The 16,903-nt window shown below is 52.8% G+C and overlaps 8 protein-coding genes across 8 annotated transcripts; 3 read left to right on the forward strand and 5 right to left on the reverse strand.

Moving 5' to 3' along the window:
* Positions 1–244: 244 nt before the first annotated feature.
* rvb2 (RuvB family ATP-dependent DNA helicase reptin) lies at positions 245–1,785 on the reverse strand (the record flags this gene model as incomplete). Its single annotated transcript, XM_001214027.1, has 3 exons — positions 245–1,201; positions 1,265–1,711; positions 1,777–1,785. 3 exons carry the CDS (start codon positions 1,783–1,785, stop codon positions 245–247), a joined length of 1,413 nt encoding a protein of 470 aa, XP_001214027.1.
* Positions 1,786–2,322: 537 nt separating this feature from the next.
* On the forward strand, positions 2,323–5,022 carry ATEG_04850 (uncharacterized protein; the record flags this gene model as incomplete). The annotated part of the gene is made up of 1 exon (XM_001214028.1): positions 2,323–5,022. One exon carries the CDS (start codon positions 2,323–2,325, stop codon positions 5,020–5,022), a length of 2,700 nt encoding a protein of 899 aa, XP_001214028.1.
* A 139-nt stretch (positions 5,023–5,161) lies between these two features.
* On the reverse strand, positions 5,162–6,381 carry ATEG_04851 (putative alpha/beta hydrolase; the record flags this gene model as incomplete). Its single annotated transcript, XM_001214029.1, has 7 exons — positions 5,162–5,169; positions 5,202–5,236; positions 5,266–5,293; positions 5,349–5,848; positions 5,898–6,001; positions 6,083–6,122; positions 6,185–6,381. The coding sequence occupies 7 exons, from the start codon at positions 6,379–6,381 to the stop codon at positions 5,162–5,164; spliced, it is 912 nt and encodes a 303-aa protein (XP_001214029.1).
* A 366-nt stretch (positions 6,382–6,747) lies between these two features.
* Positions 6,748–8,724, reverse strand: ATEG_04852 (GMC family oxidoreductase; the record flags this gene model as incomplete). The annotated part of the gene is made up of 3 exons (XM_001214030.1): positions 6,748–8,271; positions 8,335–8,406; positions 8,458–8,724. The coding sequence occupies 3 exons, from the start codon at positions 8,722–8,724 to the stop codon at positions 6,748–6,750; spliced, it is 1,863 nt and encodes a 620-aa protein (XP_001214030.1).
* Positions 8,725–9,508: 784 nt separating this feature from the next.
* Positions 9,509–11,043, forward strand: ATEG_04853 (aldehyde dehydrogenase family protein; the record flags this gene model as incomplete). The annotated part of the gene is made up of 2 exons (XM_001214031.1): positions 9,509–9,565; positions 9,628–11,043. The coding sequence occupies 2 exons, from the start codon at positions 9,509–9,511 to the stop codon at positions 11,041–11,043; spliced, it is 1,473 nt and encodes a 490-aa protein (XP_001214031.1).
* Positions 11,044–11,494: 451 nt separating this feature from the next.
* On the reverse strand, positions 11,495–13,035 carry ATEG_04854 (Zn(II)2Cys6 transcription factor; the record flags this gene model as incomplete). The annotated part of the gene is made up of 3 exons (XM_001214032.1): positions 11,495–12,361; positions 12,444–12,937; positions 12,996–13,035. 3 exons carry the CDS (start codon positions 13,033–13,035, stop codon positions 11,495–11,497), a joined length of 1,401 nt encoding a protein of 466 aa, XP_001214032.1.
* A 657-nt stretch (positions 13,036–13,692) lies between these two features.
* ATEG_04855 (uncharacterized protein) lies at positions 13,693–14,195 on the reverse strand (the record flags this gene model as incomplete). Its single annotated transcript, XM_001214033.1, has 3 exons — positions 13,693–13,866; positions 13,954–14,003; positions 14,063–14,195. The coding sequence occupies 3 exons, from the start codon at positions 14,193–14,195 to the stop codon at positions 13,693–13,695; spliced, it is 357 nt and encodes a 118-aa protein (XP_001214033.1).
* Positions 14,196–14,641: 446 nt separating this feature from the next.
* ATEG_04856 (fumarylacetoacetate hydrolase family protein) lies at positions 14,642–15,798 on the forward strand (the record flags this gene model as incomplete). Its single annotated transcript, XM_001214034.1, has 5 exons — positions 14,642–14,669; positions 14,743–14,981; positions 15,053–15,368; positions 15,436–15,532; positions 15,591–15,798. The coding sequence occupies 5 exons, from the start codon at positions 14,642–14,644 to the stop codon at positions 15,796–15,798; spliced, it is 888 nt and encodes a 295-aa protein (XP_001214034.1).
* Positions 15,799–16,903: the final 1,105 nt, after the last annotated feature.

Raw genomic sequence — 16,903 nt, forward strand, 5'->3', positions numbered from 1 at the left:
CGCTCCGTTTTTGACATTCCAATTCGAGACCCAAAATCAAAGTACCCACACAGACGAGTTCTCAGCAAGCGCCAGCATTATCACATATCATTCAATGCGGAAAAGGGGAAAGGGGAACAAGTAAACATGAGGAGCAAAGAGATGAAACTGCAAGAAAGAAGCGTGACCCTCTTCTCTAAACGTTGTCACCACATGGAATGCTCCGTCCTCGCAACACCGGAAAGAAAATCTATGTCAATGGGACTTAGGAGATCTCCATAGCATCCCCATTGGCGGCGGATGCAGAGAAGTTGACAGTCCCTTGATCACCAATGAAGCGCTGCTCATAGGTGTTGACAAACTTGACACTCCGAGCAGGATCGTAGAACAAACGGTAGCTGCGCTGAACGTCGTCGACACTGACTTCCTTGGCCTTTCGCTTTTGGCTAAGGAGGTGGGAGGTGGTGATGATGTTGCTAGCATAGCGGAGGTTGGATTCCTGGCCGATCTTGGTCAGGAGGGCGAGGGCATCTGGCGAGAGATCGATTTCCTCCTCCTGGGCCCGAATAGCCAGGATTTGCCGGATCTCATCGGCAGAATAGGGCTGTGTGCTGACGATAACCACGCGGTCGAGGAAGTCGAGAGGAAGGCCGTGAGGAGACGTGTACGTCGTTCCTCTGATGCGGGCCTGTCCGCGATTGCTGGCCATGATGACGATCGGGGCGAGTTCCGCCTCCAAAGCACGGTTAATGTAGGAGAAACACTCAATGTCCAGCATGTGTACCTCGTCAATGAACAACACACCGGGGATGATCTCCGCCTTACCCTCCTCCTTCCATTCAGCAACTTTGGTGTTGATCTGATCTCTCACCTCACTTCGGATCTCACCGGTGTCGCCAGAGAAGAGAGCCAAGAAACCTTGTGACCGAGAGTTGATCACATCAATCTCATGAAGACTCACTGTATGTACGATCTCTTTCCGGACCTGAAGCTCGCCTTCGGGACACTGCACGAACTTGGTATCGGCGCCCATTGCATCGTAATCCCGAGAACGGGCGTACGAACGACCCAACTTGGTGATCTTGCCCGACGACTTATCAATAGAAATGATGTCTCCAGCCATTACGCGCTCCTTTGTCATCGAATCGATCATCTTGGTGCCCATATCGTAGATCGTCTCCATGTCGGTGGTCTTGATCGTGAGTTTTCCTTGTTTGTTGCCCTGCAAGAATCAGAACTCAGTTGCTTCGAGACATGATCAGCGCGGCTGCAGGGCTCTACTCACACCAGTGACACTGCGATCAATCTGAATCTCCACGACCTCACCCTCAATGATCTCACTTTCCTCCTTGATCCGAACGCCGATGGATTTCCGGAATGCCTGCGTCAGCGCTTCGGTCTTCGACATCTCCATGGAGAAGATTTCGGACGACGCAAGCATTGTGAAGGGAACATCAGACCCGAGAGATTGCGCCATTCCCATTGCAATCGCGGTTTTACCCGTGCTGGGAGGACCAGCAATCAGCACTGCGCGACCGGCGATTTTTCCTTCCTTGACCATCTGCAGAATCACGGCGGCGGCCTTTCGAGCTTTCTCCTGGCCAACAAGGCCCTGCGAAGAGGTCCGGGGCTGCAGAGAGTCGGCATCGACACCTAGCCCTCTGATATGCGAATGAGCGGCGATGAGGTTGAGACCCCGGAGCTCCTTGGTCTCCGCGACGGTGGAAATTGGCTACAGTCGGCGGTCAGTAATGCGGAGACAAGGAAGGCAGTCCAATCAAAGAATCTTCCCCTTACCGCAGCCATTGCAACTACCTGAGATCGTGGATGGGACCCGTGCGACAGCGATGACCAGAGTAAAGCGCAGTAGCAAAACTTGGGCTGGACTGGAAGGGCGAAAGAGCTGCGCCGGGCAGAATCGCGCAGCCCCGTCACCGCCGTCCCGACCGCCTGGCAGAATATGGCAATTTCCACACGTCAAATCTCGCTGTCGCGCTGCTGCTGCAAGCGGCAGACGCATGTCAACAATATCATCAATAGCATACTCCCACTTTGCCAAGTGCTAACCATATCGCGGATCCTCGACCTCCTTCATTCATCCTCGCAATTCTATCACACGCAGTCGCTCCTTCCAAATTCACTTTCCATCCAGTATTCGCCGCGTGTATTAATCTCGCCAATGTACCTATAAAGCAAGCCCGTTGACGGCGAAGCCTTCAACATTACGCTTACCCCGCCATTCCCGGATGCAGTTTCAATTCATGTACTTATTCCAATATCGGGGCATGCACGTTCGGCCACGTTCCACACGCTTGGTCGCACCAAACCCCTGAGGACATTAAAATGAGCCCTCCACGACAACCTTCTCGTGACCCACGACTCAACAGAGGTCCTCCCGGTCCTTCATCCACACCTCTCCGACCCACGCCCATCAAAACTCAAGACAACAATTCCAAGATCCCCTTCGTTCAGGGCATCTCCGATCTCGTAAACAGCGCTGTGAAAACGAGCAGTGTTCAGGCGGAAAAGGATACACTGAAGAAGGGCCAGGAACTGGCTCAGGGCCTCCTTCAGAAAGCTCAGGGGCAGAAAGCATTCCCGTCTCTTATCGAATACTTTCAGCAGGCCAGTGATGAACACCGAGCGAAGTTGGGTCGATTGGAGGAGACCTCGAGGGACCTTAGATCGCAGATCGAACAGCACGAAAGGGACCTTAACAATCAATGGACTACGTCCATATTCTCAACTACTCGAATCGACGAAAAACGGCTACAAGATGAAGTCAAAGCCGCCAAAGACGAGGCCGAAGCTGCCAAGAAAGACGCTGCGCAAGCGAAAGCCGAAGTGTCGAGGCTGACAGAATCGAATCAATCGATGGAGAAGATGTTAGAAGATTTCCGGGAAAGGCTGGAAAAGATGGAACGAGCTTCAACGGGACGCACTGCCGACGTCAAATATCTTTTGGAAACGAGCACAAAACTTGGGGCAGCTTTCAATAAGCTGGACTCTGGTGAGCTTTCAGTGGAGGTAACGAACAAGCTTTGCCAAAACGTTACAGCACGACTACAGCCTCAGATCGAAGGAGTAAAACACTTAAATACAAAGTTGGACGCGAGAGTGGCCAAGGTCGAAGAGGAAATTGCGCCGTTAAAAGCTCTCCCTTCGAAGGTCGATGAAATTGGCGATCTTGTTCAAGAACATGCCAAAAAGCTGACACAGTCCAACGTTGACAAGACCGTGAAGCTGTACAAACAGATCAACTCTGTCGTCCCCCGCCTTCAAGATATGACGTCCCGTCTTGAAAAGGTTGAAGCTATGGCTCCCCGTCTGGAAACGGTGGAAGCTATGGGTCCCCGCCTTGAAACGGTTGAAGTCAAGTTAAACCAGTCCAACAATTCTGTCGCAGTCCCCAATGGCAGCTCGCTCTCAAAGACAGGAATGCCCTTAGAGCGACTGCGAGAGTTCGCCACGAAGCAGGAGCTCCAGAAATTCATCGATTTTCAGAAGGACAAGGATTTTGACGTATATGACGAGCTGACAAAAGTACAATCGTCTGTCGGTGACGTCCAGAAGCAGCTGGATACCTTGAAAGACGAACATAGCCAACGCTCCAGCCAGGTTGTAGCTTTGCAGGCCGATTCTACGAAGTTTTCAGAGCAAATCGCGGCTGCCAAGGCTGAGACCACCAGGATTTCTGATGACATGAAACATCTGGCCCCTATGACTGCATTACAACAGCTCTGGGGCACTATGAATACATTTCATCAGAACTTGGAAGGATGCAGAGTTGGGTTGCATTCACTGGAAACGAGGTATAACAGTCTGTCGACGGAGCCTGTCGTTAAGAGTATGGTGGTCGCCATGCAGGAGATGTATCCATCGGCTGGACAACTGACCGATCAAGTTGCACAGCTGAGGCAGCGACTTGAAGAAGAATTGCCTACGCTCAAACAACGGATGGATACATTGTCCGAGACTGAAAATGATCATTTTAATCAATGGCAGCACACTGCAGCCCAACGCCTGGACGATATCAATCGGCTGAGGAATGACCATACCAATCTTAACCACACACTGACCCCTCTCTGGGAACGATATGCGGCCGAACGAAAATTGCCCAGTGAAGATGACGTGAAAAATCTCAGTACCGAGTTGGGCTTGTTACGAGAAAAGCTTGCCAGCCTTGCATCCCAGACTAGCGAGATTAAAACGCAGTCAAACTTGTGCAAAGAGGGCCATGGAAAGAACTATGGTGAACTCGCCGAGAAGATCCAAACCATGACGGCAGAACTCCAAGGGCTAAAGGACGCGTTCAAGGAGATGAAGTCCACAAATAAGGATAATTCCAGAATCGTCAAGGACCTAATGGGCCAGGTCGACAAGTTGGGAGACGGATTAACGGAGATCACGTCAACAAACACGGGCAACTCAGCAGTGACGACTCTCGAGACTGAGTTGAAAAAGCTGGGAGATAAGTCACTGGAACTTATGTCAACAAACACAGGCAACTCTGAGACACTGAAAGCTCTAGAAACCGAGCTGAAGAAGTTGGGACATGAACTGGCTGAAGTCAAGTCAAGCAATTTGGAGAATTTCAAATCACATGACAAAGACCTGAAGACTTTGTCCACGAACATAGATGACGTCGAAAATAGGGTCCTGGAGACACTCGAAAAGAAGTTGACAGATACCTTGTCAGAGGCTCTTCAATCCAACGCAAGCCAGCCGATCGAGAGTCAACCGGAAAATGAACTGTCGGCCGCGGTCCTTCCACGATCAGAAAGCCCCGTGGAAACGCCGCGGTCAACGGTCGAAAACGGCTCGCTATTGCCGAAAAAAAAGCAGAAGAAACGGCTCCGACCTTCGGCTTCTGAGGATGAACGCTCTTCTCTCCCGTGTGGGTCATCAAATCTCGTGTCGTCACCACAACTAAGTACTCAAGAGACTCCGGTGGAGGGCAATCGGCGGAAGAAACGGAAGAAGAAGGGAGATGCCAGAGCAGAAGCGAGGAAAGAGGATGCGATCCTCATTGAGGACGATTGAGCCGAACCCGACGATGTCACAAGTCGCCTTTTACATTGTTATTAAGATTCCCCCGACTGCTGTCACTGTACGAGTTGTCTTTCGACGTTTTCTTTGTTAATTTTCTTGGATGAAAGGCCCCGAGTTTCTTTCCTTCAAATCATACATCTTTTTGCATGTCTATGATGCGAAGTACATACAAAAGTGCCTGGCTAGCGCCTCATGCAAATAATATCTAATAAGTAAATACATCACCGGACTTACGGCGCCTTCTGTAGGAACTTGACAACAGCTAGTGGGAAGTCAGTATCACTTGGTAGATCCCGCGGACCAGCGTCAGCACTCACCTTGTCTGAAACCCGCCGGGTTCTCCGAGATGAGCCAGTGGCCGGCTTCGACGTCCGCGATTTCCGCACGCGGGAAGAACTTCTTGATCGCCGGGATGGTATCATCGCTGACATATCTGCTCTTGGTGCCCCTGATAAAGAGCGTCGGGCCGTCGTACGTGACAGCATCGGATTCCCGATACGGGAAGTCAGCCATGTGGCTGAGCGAGGCTCCAATGACCGAGAGCGGGACGCGGAACTTCATCGTCTGGTCCTCCGCGGACCGCACAAGGTTCGTGAGGAGAAACTGGCGGATCGGAAGAGACTCCTCATATTCCTGGAGAATCTTGTCCGCGTCGGATTGCTTCGTCACATTCTGCGCCTCGATGTGCTGCATGCCGCGGACGTATTTCCCAAAGTCGCTCTTCAGCACGGCGTTGACCGGCGCGTTGTCTACCGGCACCAGCGCGGAGACGAGCTCGGGCGAGCCAAGCGCAACAGCCATGGCTGTTTTTGCACCCCTGGAAACATATCAGAGGAGGGCACAAGAAACCGGGGGGATGTACATACATGGAATGTCCGATAAGCACGCACTTGCCCAGCTTCTGCTGCTCGATGAACTGGATGACATCGTCCGCCATGACGGCGTAGTTGTGCTCCTGCGAGTGGAACGACTGGCCATGGTTTCGGAGATCCTAGTAACGCAAATGAGCTTCTGTTGCGTTTCCATTCACATAGCGACTTGATGCACAAACCACAGTGAAGATCTGACGCTTCAGATCACGTGCCAGTGCTCTGTGACGAGTCAGTAAATTCATGCGAGATCGAGTCAGGCGGTTCAAATGAATGGCACTCACCGACTGATGCTTCTGTTGTTCTGTTTCGAGCCGAACAGCCCATGCAGGAAGAGTATCGGGCTGCGGGTGGCTTCCTCCGTTTCGGGGCCGAAGACTTGATAGGATAGGTCGGATCGCAGCACGCGGGCGGTTGAGAAGGCGCGGGCGCTGCGAAGGCCCCGCAGGGCTATTCGGGGAGGGAAGAGGGTGGTGTTCATGAGGAGTTCGTTATTATTATTAGATATGGGGGAGAAGAGAGTATGTGAATTGGGTTCGTCCCGGCATTTGCTGGAGGTTCGCAGGATGGGTGACTCAGCGCGTATCCGATTCCCGATTTGTCCGTCGGATCTCGCCGCCCAGATCGTCTTCATCTATAGAACCATAGTGAATCGTTTCGCTTGCTCAGGTGGAATCAGTTCTAGACGCTTGTAAAAGCTGGTAAGGATTGGTACCCCCACGGAATACATAATGTTAGCGCTGTGGATGCCTCGTTTGAGTTTTATGGACAACATGTGATATTTGCTAGATCAACCTTTGTACATACAGTATGATGCGAAATAGGCCATGAGCACCGTTCTCATCACCTAAAGAGAGGCACGCACATGCTTCGCATCCTCCTTGATCATATCGGCCGCTTTCTCGGCCACCGCATAAACAGATGACAAGATATTGCCGCTCACATTGCCGGGAAAGACGCTGGCGTCCACTACTCTGAGTCGCTTCACACCCAGCACCCGCAGCCGCTCGTCGACGACCTGGCCGATGGCACAGGTCCCACAAGGGTGGTATTCTGTCATGCAATTTTCCCTCACCGCTTCAGCGGCTTGAGTCCGGCTCTGCAAGCTGACGCTAGGGCTCGGCAACGCCCGACGCACCACCTTGTCCTTGAGCCCCGGCGCGCCGGCGATCTTGTCGCAGAACTCAAGGCCCGCGGCTAGAATGTCCACGTCGGCCGGATTGGTCAGATACGCCGGGTCAATAGCCGGGTTCTGATGCGGGTCGCTGCTCGTGATGTGCACCGTGCCCCGAGACGAGGGATACTGTAGACAGGTCACAATGGTGAAGCCGTTGGGGTCCTCCGGGGACAAGGCCTTGGCGAATTTACTCTGGTCACTGGGGGCATTCTCAAGGTCGACGGTCCCCTGAGACAGGATGTACTGGATGTTGGCTGACGAGGGGCTGCGTAGGTGGCTGACGATCTGCTCGCGCTGGTTCTGTTGGAAGGCGGTTTCGGCCGGCAAGGAAAGAATCTTCTGGCAGGTCGCTTCCAGCTCGTCCTTGGAGACAAGGGATGAGTACGGCAGGAAGCCCATGCAGCTGGTCGCTGCAGCGAGGATTCCCGTACGGTCCTTGGCATACATGTCCATGTGCTCCTGGGCAACGCTGGGGTAACGGAGGGCATCGAACGACATGACTCCGTCTTTCAGCTCGTACACGGCTCCGCTCAGGACATGGTCCTGGAGGTTTGCTCCCACCCCCGGCAGGGGCACTTTGCACTGCACTCCGGCGGCCTTCAAGACGGACGGGTCTCCGATTCCCGACAACTCCAGCACCTGCGGGGACTTATATACACCGCCGCTGATGATGACTTCCCTGGCTGCGCGCACGTCGTACGTCGTCCCTGCATGCATGAACCGGACGCCGGAAGCCGAGGTTCCCTCCAGCGTGACGCACACGGCGAGCGCTTCGGTGAGGACTTTCAAATTCGGCCGCGTCAGATTCGGCAGTAAGTATCCCGTGGCCGCATAGCTTCGGGTTCCCTTGTCGCCTCTCCGGTCCACCGTGGCGAGTGATGAGAAGAACCCGAGATGGTCTCCTCCCCACGGGTCAACAGGGCTTGCGGTCATGCCGGACGCTTCCTTGGCAGCTTGAAGGAAGTACCGCTCCAGGGGGTTTCTCCAGTTGTTGAAACTCGTTTCGATGGGGCCATGCTGGCCGTGGCTTTTTTTCTGAAACTGCAGGAATTTGTTATCACCTGGAAGCCCGACCCGGGTGTCATCCATCCGTTCATGCTTTCTGAAATAAGGCGCAATAGACGACCAGGACCAGCCTTTGCCAAAGGCACCCCAATCGTCGAAATCCTGTTTCGATCCGCGGACGTACATCATCTGGGTTCCAATCTTAGTAACAAAGCAACCAAGCGGGTCAGACGCAGGCTAATGTGTACTTACGCCGTTGGTAGCACTGCAGCCACCCAGCATCTTCCCGCGGGTCTGGTGGTGAATCTTATTGTGGTTTCCTTTCTGTGCAAGGATCAGAAAATGCGTCACATCCTCGACGGTCAAAGCTCATACCTGGGGTACGGTATACATCAACCAGTCGTACTCCGGGTTTGTCAACATCTGAGGGAAGAGGGCGGGGGTCCGGACGAGCTCGTTCTTCGTCTGGTCCTTGCCCGCCTCCAGCACTCCGACGTTGACATTAGGGTCTTCGCTCAGGCGAGCCGCCAGGGTCAGGCCTGCGGTGCCTCCGCCGACGATGATGTAGTCGTAGGAGACGCGACGAAACTCCTCAAGGGAGCAGATCGCATTCGCTGCGAGCTGAGAGGCTGGTCCCGCCATCGTTCCGACTCGCCACAGTGAATCAAGTTGTATGGAAATTGACCACCAGGATTGTGACACGGCGTAGATACCAACTGAGTGGGGGATGTAGTTGATGTCGAGCTGATCCGAAGAAGCCGTTGAAAACCCCAACGCACGGGAATTCGCGGCGGTCCACCGAGCTGGTGGGCGCTCCAGCAGCCCGGCTAGCTGTAGCTATTTATGAAATCAAGCGAAGGTGGTGCAATCGAGTAATAGCCCCGGGCCGTCGGGCCTAGTAGTTAGCGGCATGGAACCCACGGGTCTCCGAGGCCGACGAGCTGGACACCCTGCACGACTGGTAATGCGCGCAGCAAGTAGCGCGCTCACTAAGTCAGACCCATCCATCGCGCCAGTTCTCGATCGGGATGCGACGTTCGATGGGTTCTATCGGGGGTGACGGATTGGCGGGATGAGATGCGATCTGAAGCTGAGAGGGGCGGGCGAATGGTGTTGCATTGCGCGCTGTTACTCAGCCCCTGGTGGGAGTCTAACTCGCAGTGAAACAGGCCTCAAGAACAGCTCCCCGCAGGGACCGCAGGGCGAACTGTGAACTGCCGCATCCCGGCCGTTCCTCCCAGGATCCAATCGCCGCCCGTTGCGCGTTCTATCATCTGACGGCTTCTTTTCCAAGTTCATTCCGCGCCTTGCCTGCCCCTCACTCATCATGAGCCGCCATTAATCCACCTCTAGGGTCTCTTTTCCCCTGTCTCTCTTGTGTCTCCGAATTTCTCTCGGTGACTATCCTCACACCACGCCAGTCACCATGGCGCCCACCGACTTTACAAAAAGCTTCCATACCCAGCTCTTTATCAACAACAAGGTGCGATCATCCTATTCATCTGCATAATATAAATATCAAGAAACTAATTACAGTCGAAATAGTATGTTCCAGCCAAATCTGCATCACGCTTAACTGTCCGCAATCCATACGACGGCTCGATCGTGACCGACGACATCCATTGCGCAGGCGAGGAGGATGTCAACGATGCCGTGGCCGCCGCTCTCAACGCATCCCGTGGTCCCTGGAGCCAGATGCCCGGCCAGGAAAGAGCCAAGCGCATGCTCGCCCTGGCAGATCTACTTGATGCACACGCCGACGAATTGACAAAGCTCGAAAGTCTCTCCATCGGACTTCCAATTGCGATTTCTCGGGGGATTGGGGGCGTGATCGGGGCCGTCTGGCGGTATTATGCTGGATTTTGCGACAAACTACCCGGTGACTTTGTCCCAGAAGGCGACGACCGCGTCTTCAAGGTCGTCCGGTACGACCCGTTCGGTGTCTGCGCGGGTATTGGCGCCTGGAATGCGAGCTTGTTCTTCTTTAGTATGAAAATAGCCCCCGCCGTCGCAGCCGGCAACAGCTTCATCTTCAAGTCCTCCGAAAAGTCCCCTCTCGGTGCGCTTCAAATCGGCGAGCTCATTGCCAAAGCGGGTTTTCCGCCGGGCGTCATCAACCTGCTCAACGGTGATGGCTCTACCGGGGCTCTGTTGGCGTCGCATATGGGAATTCAGCGAATCAGCTTCACAGGCTCCGTCGAGACTGGAAAGGCCATCCAGGCCGCCGCAGCGCAAAGCAATCTGAAGAGAGTGACCCTTGAGTTGGGGGGCAAATCCCCCTCCCTCATTTTCGATGACGCGAATATAGAAGAGGCCCTCATGTACGCCTCGCAAGGCTTCCTGGTCCACTCGGGTCAGATATGCGTTGCTGCTTCCCGGCTCCTAGTACACAAATCCATCGCCGACCGATTCGTTGCGGAATTAAAAGCCCGTTTTGAGGCACTCGCCAGTGCGTCTGGAGACCCCGCGCAGGACACCACTTTCCTCGGTCCCGTGGTCGACGAAGGTCAGAGAGACCGAATTATGTCTTTCCTGAACGGAACGAAGAAAGCAAAGGAGGATGTCGTCCTGACCGGAGGCGCATCAAAAGGCAACTTTGTCTCGCCAACTATCTTGGTGAATCCACCTCTCGACTCTCCAGCGTGGACGCAAGAGATCTTCGGGCCGGTAGTATGTGTTCGGACCTTCGAGACTGAAGATGAAGCTGTCGAGATCGCCAATGCTACCACGTACGGTCTCTCGTCCTGCATTTACACGAAAGATATTCCACGGGCCCTGCGTCTCGCCAAGAGGCTGCAGGCTGCAGGAGTGGCAATCAACTCCAACCATCAGCCAGACTATGATACGCCCCTATCCGGATGGAAACAGAGCGGTAACGGTAGTTATGAAGGAGGTCGGGCGGCGATTCTGAGCTACTTACAAGCCAAGACAGTCATGATTAATATGACTGCGAAGCTGTAGGTAGCTTGGAAAATTGCATCGAAGGAGCGTTGATGATCACCTCAAACTGTACATAATCTCCTGAAATCGAACTCACGAAAGCGTCTTGGGTATGTTGTCTGGGATCCCAAACCCGCCATGATTGTGGATCAAGTTCCTGGAATGGGAACAAGCACAAAGATTTTACAGAGTCGAATATCCAGGGAAATTTCGAAACGGTCGCTGAGCGTGGAAGTTGTGACAATAATTCGGAGATGTCGAAGAGTATTGACTGCACATCGGACACGCTCAGCAAGATGAAACAGGTTCTGTGCCTATGCATCCTGCAAGCACAAGAATCAGCGGGCAGTGGATATCTTCTGATGCGGGACCAAATCAGAATCCAACCAGCACTTCGAACTGATGGGAAATTCGCAGTCACAGCCGGGGTTTGATCGAATTACTGGCAACTTCAGGCATTATGAGTATCTATTCAGCTCGCTGAGAAGATTGACAGGCCATTCGCATTGAGCAAGAGATCGAACGCTTCCGGTGTGCCCTTTTTTCGGAGATCTTTCATAGATGCGAATTGGGCGTTTTGTTTTCTCGACTGGAAGAGTCCCTCGAGAAGATTTGTTGTTCGCTTAATGTCACCAAAGTGGGATCTCTCCCACAGTTTCTCCAAGCGTCCAAGCAGGTACAACATCTCTGTTTCTCGTTGCACTGTGCATCCAAGTATCGCAAAGGGCCAGGCATAGTGCTGGTTCCAGAACAGACCGTCCACGTCAGATTGGAGATTGGTCAAGACCTGCTTGACTCTCGCCTGTACGAGACTGTCCTCGGCTGAAATCTCTGGGTGCATGGTCTTATTGAGCAAGATATCGGCGGTCAAAGCAAAGAGTTCGGCTGCACGCTGTATCTGTTCACGGACCTCGACAGCTGTGTCGGCTCTATTACCCGGATCGATAGGCGATTGTCGATGTATCCATTGACCGAGTTCCTCCCGTAAGGACGCCGCAAACAAGCTGTCTTTGCTATTGAGTGGAGTCCGACGGGAGAGTCGCGAGATTTCCAGGATTACTCGACATAGCCGCGGCGGCATAGCAAACATCGATAAATCGGTGCCTGCGAGATATTCTTCCACCTGGTCCCACGAAGCATACTCGGGCAACCACTGGAGATCAGGACTCAGGAATGCAGTAGTCGCAGCATGGTAGAGTAGGGCCGCAGCGCACGTCTGCTGGAGGGGAGTGATATGTTCAGGTTGACTCTTACGCGAACGTCGCACTTTAAGGGTCATGACGCGCGTTGCGCCGAGCAGGTGAGCAATAGCGTTGGAAGATGGCCCTGATTGTGTTCGCTGTGTCAAGCTCGGTTAGTTATCGACCGTCATTGGTATGCTAGAACCCCCACATTCCTCCAGTTTTCTCTAAGGAACATACCTCGAATATGCACAAAGATACAGTCAACAGAAAAAGCCAGTCTTCAGTGCCGGTGAGTTTTGAGTCCTCGATCAACTTCCTTATCGCAAGGACAGCGCTGGAGTAGTATTTGAATGCATGAACAGGTACCTTCTGACCACAGTTGGAAAGGAAGCTCGAAGCGCATGCCAGGAATGAGTCCCTAATGCTGGGATACTGGACCCCCAGGGTCATGACTTCGTTTTGAAAGGCTGAGGGGGTGCCAGGAATGAGCATCTGCGGCAGAACCACAGAAGCAAAATACGACAGCAAAGCCTCGCTCGTCGGGCTATCGAAAATCGTCAAATTCCGCGACGATGAGCCCAGAATGGTTTGCGAGCTGCGTTGGCGGACGAGAGCGTTGGGCTTCTCTGTGGATGGGGCCTTGTCGGATTCCCAGATACACGTGAGGTGATTCCGACGACAGGCCCTACACTCTTTGCGTTCCTCATCGCATTTCTTGCGGCGAATGCGGCCTACCACAGCGGGTTACCATTCGGTGCCACGATCCCAGCGAATACAGATGGTACTTACATGTCAGACAGCCTGATTTCGTTCTCCACTTCGCTGGCATGGCGGTCGATTCGTGGTGGATCTCGAACCGTTAGCTGTCAGCGGCATCAGGGAGGAGATCTGGGGGATGACAATCTCCCGTCCCACGTGATGGTTAGCTAATCCGTGGATAAGCCCCCGTAATGCACTAGGTAGCGCACTTACGACAGTTGATAATGACACCCCGAACTTCCGGTTGTCTCCAGCTGTGATGGGTTCATTACAGCGTGTCATGGCATGGTAATGTTTACATTGTCAAACCCTGAGGATTAAAATCTTGGTTAAGCTATGTTCCGTAACGCAAAGAGGGCGTGACGCTTCTGGCATGCCACATGGCTACCGCTGTCCCATGGAAACAACACATGTGCAGATACCTATGCTTCAGGCTTAAAGCTTCGGCGTCTCTCCAACCGCACTCGAATGCCGGTCATTGTCTCCCACTTCAAACATCGTGCGCCCTGTGAGGATATCGTCGGCCACCCTGTCTTTCTTAGGTATTTGTCCGATGTTTATACACCAGACATATACTGATTCATAGGTGATCAACCAAAACATATTTCTTCATGAGTCGTCCATTGTCCGTAGATGCACTTCATAACAATATATATACATAACACCATTCCATCGTCCGCCCAAAAATGATACAAGCCTCAATGCATGAAGAAAGTGACAGACACATCTAGCTGTCTAACAGACCGGGGACCTTCTCGCAGAGATACTCAACAACTGCATCGGGGCCACGCTCCACCTGCAACCCAGGAGGAAGGGCGTGCGTCTTGATGTCGGGCTTGATTTCGCGGGCGATGGAGTGGATTTCGCGAGCCTGCTCGTCGGTCCACATGGAGGCACTGAACTGTAAACGAGTTAAAACAGGATTTAAAGCCGAACAAACCCGCAAGTCTTGTTCATTATGCGGGCTCCGAAGAACACTGTCACATACCAGAACGTCGGGCATGACCTTGGTCACCGTGGGGCGAACCTCTTCGATCGCTGAAGATTGTATTAGCATCGCCATGCCATCTCTCGTGACTTGAATAAAGAGCACATACTCGCACAGTTGGCCTCATGGATGATAGTGTAACGATCCTTGAGAGCTTCAATCATGCGGCCGATCAGGCGCTTGGCGCGCTCGGGCGCGGTGTTGACAGTGACGAGACGAAAGGGACCCTTGGGAGCAGACATTTTGATCTCGCGGTAATAGATGCGAAAGGCAAATGGGCTGCTTGGAGGGCGGACATTCCGCTTTTAAGGAGGGGCACATCTTTTGTTTGCCCTCGGCATATCCGACGTTGTTTCCTCCCCGCTTGCGCCATCCCCACGTTTGAACGTGGGGATCTTCCCGGCATCGGGCTTCGGACCTAAGCTCTTCCAATCACACATACTGAATTTGGACTGAAGGAGCGAAAGCATCGGTTTACCTCCCACAATGCGTCTGTTTTCTCCACTGGATCCCGCCGCAAATGGCGTATTTGCTCGGGGCTAGAGGTGCTCCCCGCGCGATGTCGGGGTAGAAATAATCCTGTAGAGGAGTTCGCGAAACGATCTTAGTTTCTTCACTGCTGCTGCTGGATTGAGCTTCAACTCTGCATTCCCGTCATATACCTGCGTGGACCAAAGAAACTCATACCATGTCTAAGATCGCGTCCACCTTCTCGCGTACGTCACACACAGACTTCACTTCCCCGAGTCGCAACCCCAGACGCCGGAGACGTTTGCTAACAAAACCCAGGCCTTGTGCGCTTCGTTCCCAAGTCGAATCCCTCTAAAATCCTCATCGGTGAGCCCGTTGATCCACAGTTGGATGTCGGATTGGCCATCTACCAGGGCAAGGAGGTCTCCGTGCGGCCGTTCTCTGGCACATCCGTCCTCGACCCCGGACAAAAGACCGAATCCACCGAGACCATCAGTCGCATTCTCTCTCCTCTGTCGCAGAGCGAAGTCGGTACTATTCGATGCATTGGACTGAACGTAAGTCCCTTAAGTGCCGGCCACCGTGGAGAATCCGACCAAAGTCGAGCGGAATTAACCATTGCGAATAGTATGTCTCCCACGCCGCCGAGATGAAGCTCGACATCCCCGAAGTGCCCACTCTCTTCTACAAACCTTCGACCTCTCTCGCTGATCCCTGGCCCGCCCCGACTATTCTCCCCAAGATCACGCAGGTGGACAACACAGGCGACTACGAGTCCGAAATGGTCATCGTCATTGGCCGTGATGCCAAGGATGTCAGCGAGGCCGATGCCCTTGACTATGTTCTCGGGTACACCGCCGCCAACGATGTTTCCAGCCGGACGTCGCAGATGAACCAGAGCCAGTGGTGCTTCTCGAAGGGATTCGACACCGCCTGTCCGATTGGTAAGAAGACCATAAGACCATATCGATCTTGCATGATCGAGCCCTGCTGACCGAGTCCACAACGTAGGACCCGTCCTCGTTTCCTCCGCTCAATTCCCCGACGCCAGCAAATTTAAGATCCGTGGTCTCAAGAACGGCAAGGTTCTGCAGGACTGTCCTCTGACGTAAGATCTTGCATGCCTTCGTGTCCAGCATGAATGATACTGACGATACTGCAAACAGCGACTTGATCTTCAGCGTACCTAAGCTGGTCAGCTTCCTGTCGCAGGGTACGACTCTCCCTGCCGGCACTATCATCTTGACCGGCACCCCCCCGGGCGTTGGAGCGGCCAAGTACCCTAAGGAGTTCTTGAAGGCTGGTGACGAGTTTGCCGTTGAGTTGCTGCCCCATGTTGGAACCTTGATCACCAAGATCGAGAACCAGGCTTGATTCATGGAGTAGCCTATTACGGAGGTAACCTTTATAGAATGTCATGTATATAGTATGATTTCCAGCGTAAATCCGTCAAAATAACTACACGTGTTGAGAGCAGTGTTCCGTTTGCTCGTTCCTCCATTTCGAGCACCCACAGATCCCCACGACCCCACGATGAGTAAGTCCCCACCTCGCCGAAGGTAATTATGACCGAAGATTCGGAGATAAGAGCTGCCAGGACTATGTCTATTATTATTTGGATAAATCGGTAGTTCACTCAGTTTGTTTAAGCGACATGAATATAAATTCTTCGATGATACAAAGAATAGTAACTCTTGTTCAGTAGACGCATGAAGCATGATCAAGATTGAGTAGTATTCCGGTCGAGGCATTCAAGTTTTGAAATCAAGTGCCGATTACATGTGCTCTAAGTCCTGTGGTGGTACCTTAGCTACCTACATGGTTACCGTCGATACTGTAGGAATTGTCTTCCATCTTGTGAGAGTCTGTACTATCTGGCATTATACTGAACTATGGCATCGTTGATCAGTGGAACAAGAGTCAAGACGGAGGACATCGTCTCCGAAGATTCCTTGATCGGCACCCCCGACAATGAAGCTCAATTCGGGAACAATTGGCATGAAGCGATCGTGTAAAATGTGTTTCAAACGGGCTGCTATAACCAATCAAGCAGCAAGAGCAATCGTAGTTGCTTTGTCGCCATTCGCGATTGCTGTGCGCCGGAATAGCAATTTCCCTGATAGCGTGTAGTTAGAGGCAGGCTATCCAGTAGTAATATTATCCCTGCAGTGAAAACAGCCATTACTATCTCCGAGACTTAGGGAAAAGATTATAGTATTTGCAACTCCTGGCGCTCCTACATTCCATGTAGAAAGTGGGTATGACTTCAACCGTGCGGAGTAAGTCTCCTCCGCGTGCTTAGGGCGTCCAATGGCCACGACTTTCGGGGAGAACTTTCACGCAAACCCTAACAAGATGCCAGTCTCAATGCTGGATGAGAGATACATGTCGCGACTGGGAAACAAAACAGAAGAACAAACAAGCAGCAAAAAAATGCAGTTTATCTGAATGAGCTGCCCAAAGGAAAGACACCCCTATC

The sequence above is a fragment of the Aspergillus terreus genome, genomic scaffold (assembly GCF_000149615.1).
Source record: "Aspergillus terreus NIH2624 scaffold_6 genomic scaffold, whole genome shotgun sequence".
Taxonomy (NCBI): Eukaryota; Fungi; Ascomycota; class Eurotiomycetes; order Eurotiales; family Aspergillaceae; genus Aspergillus; species Aspergillus terreus.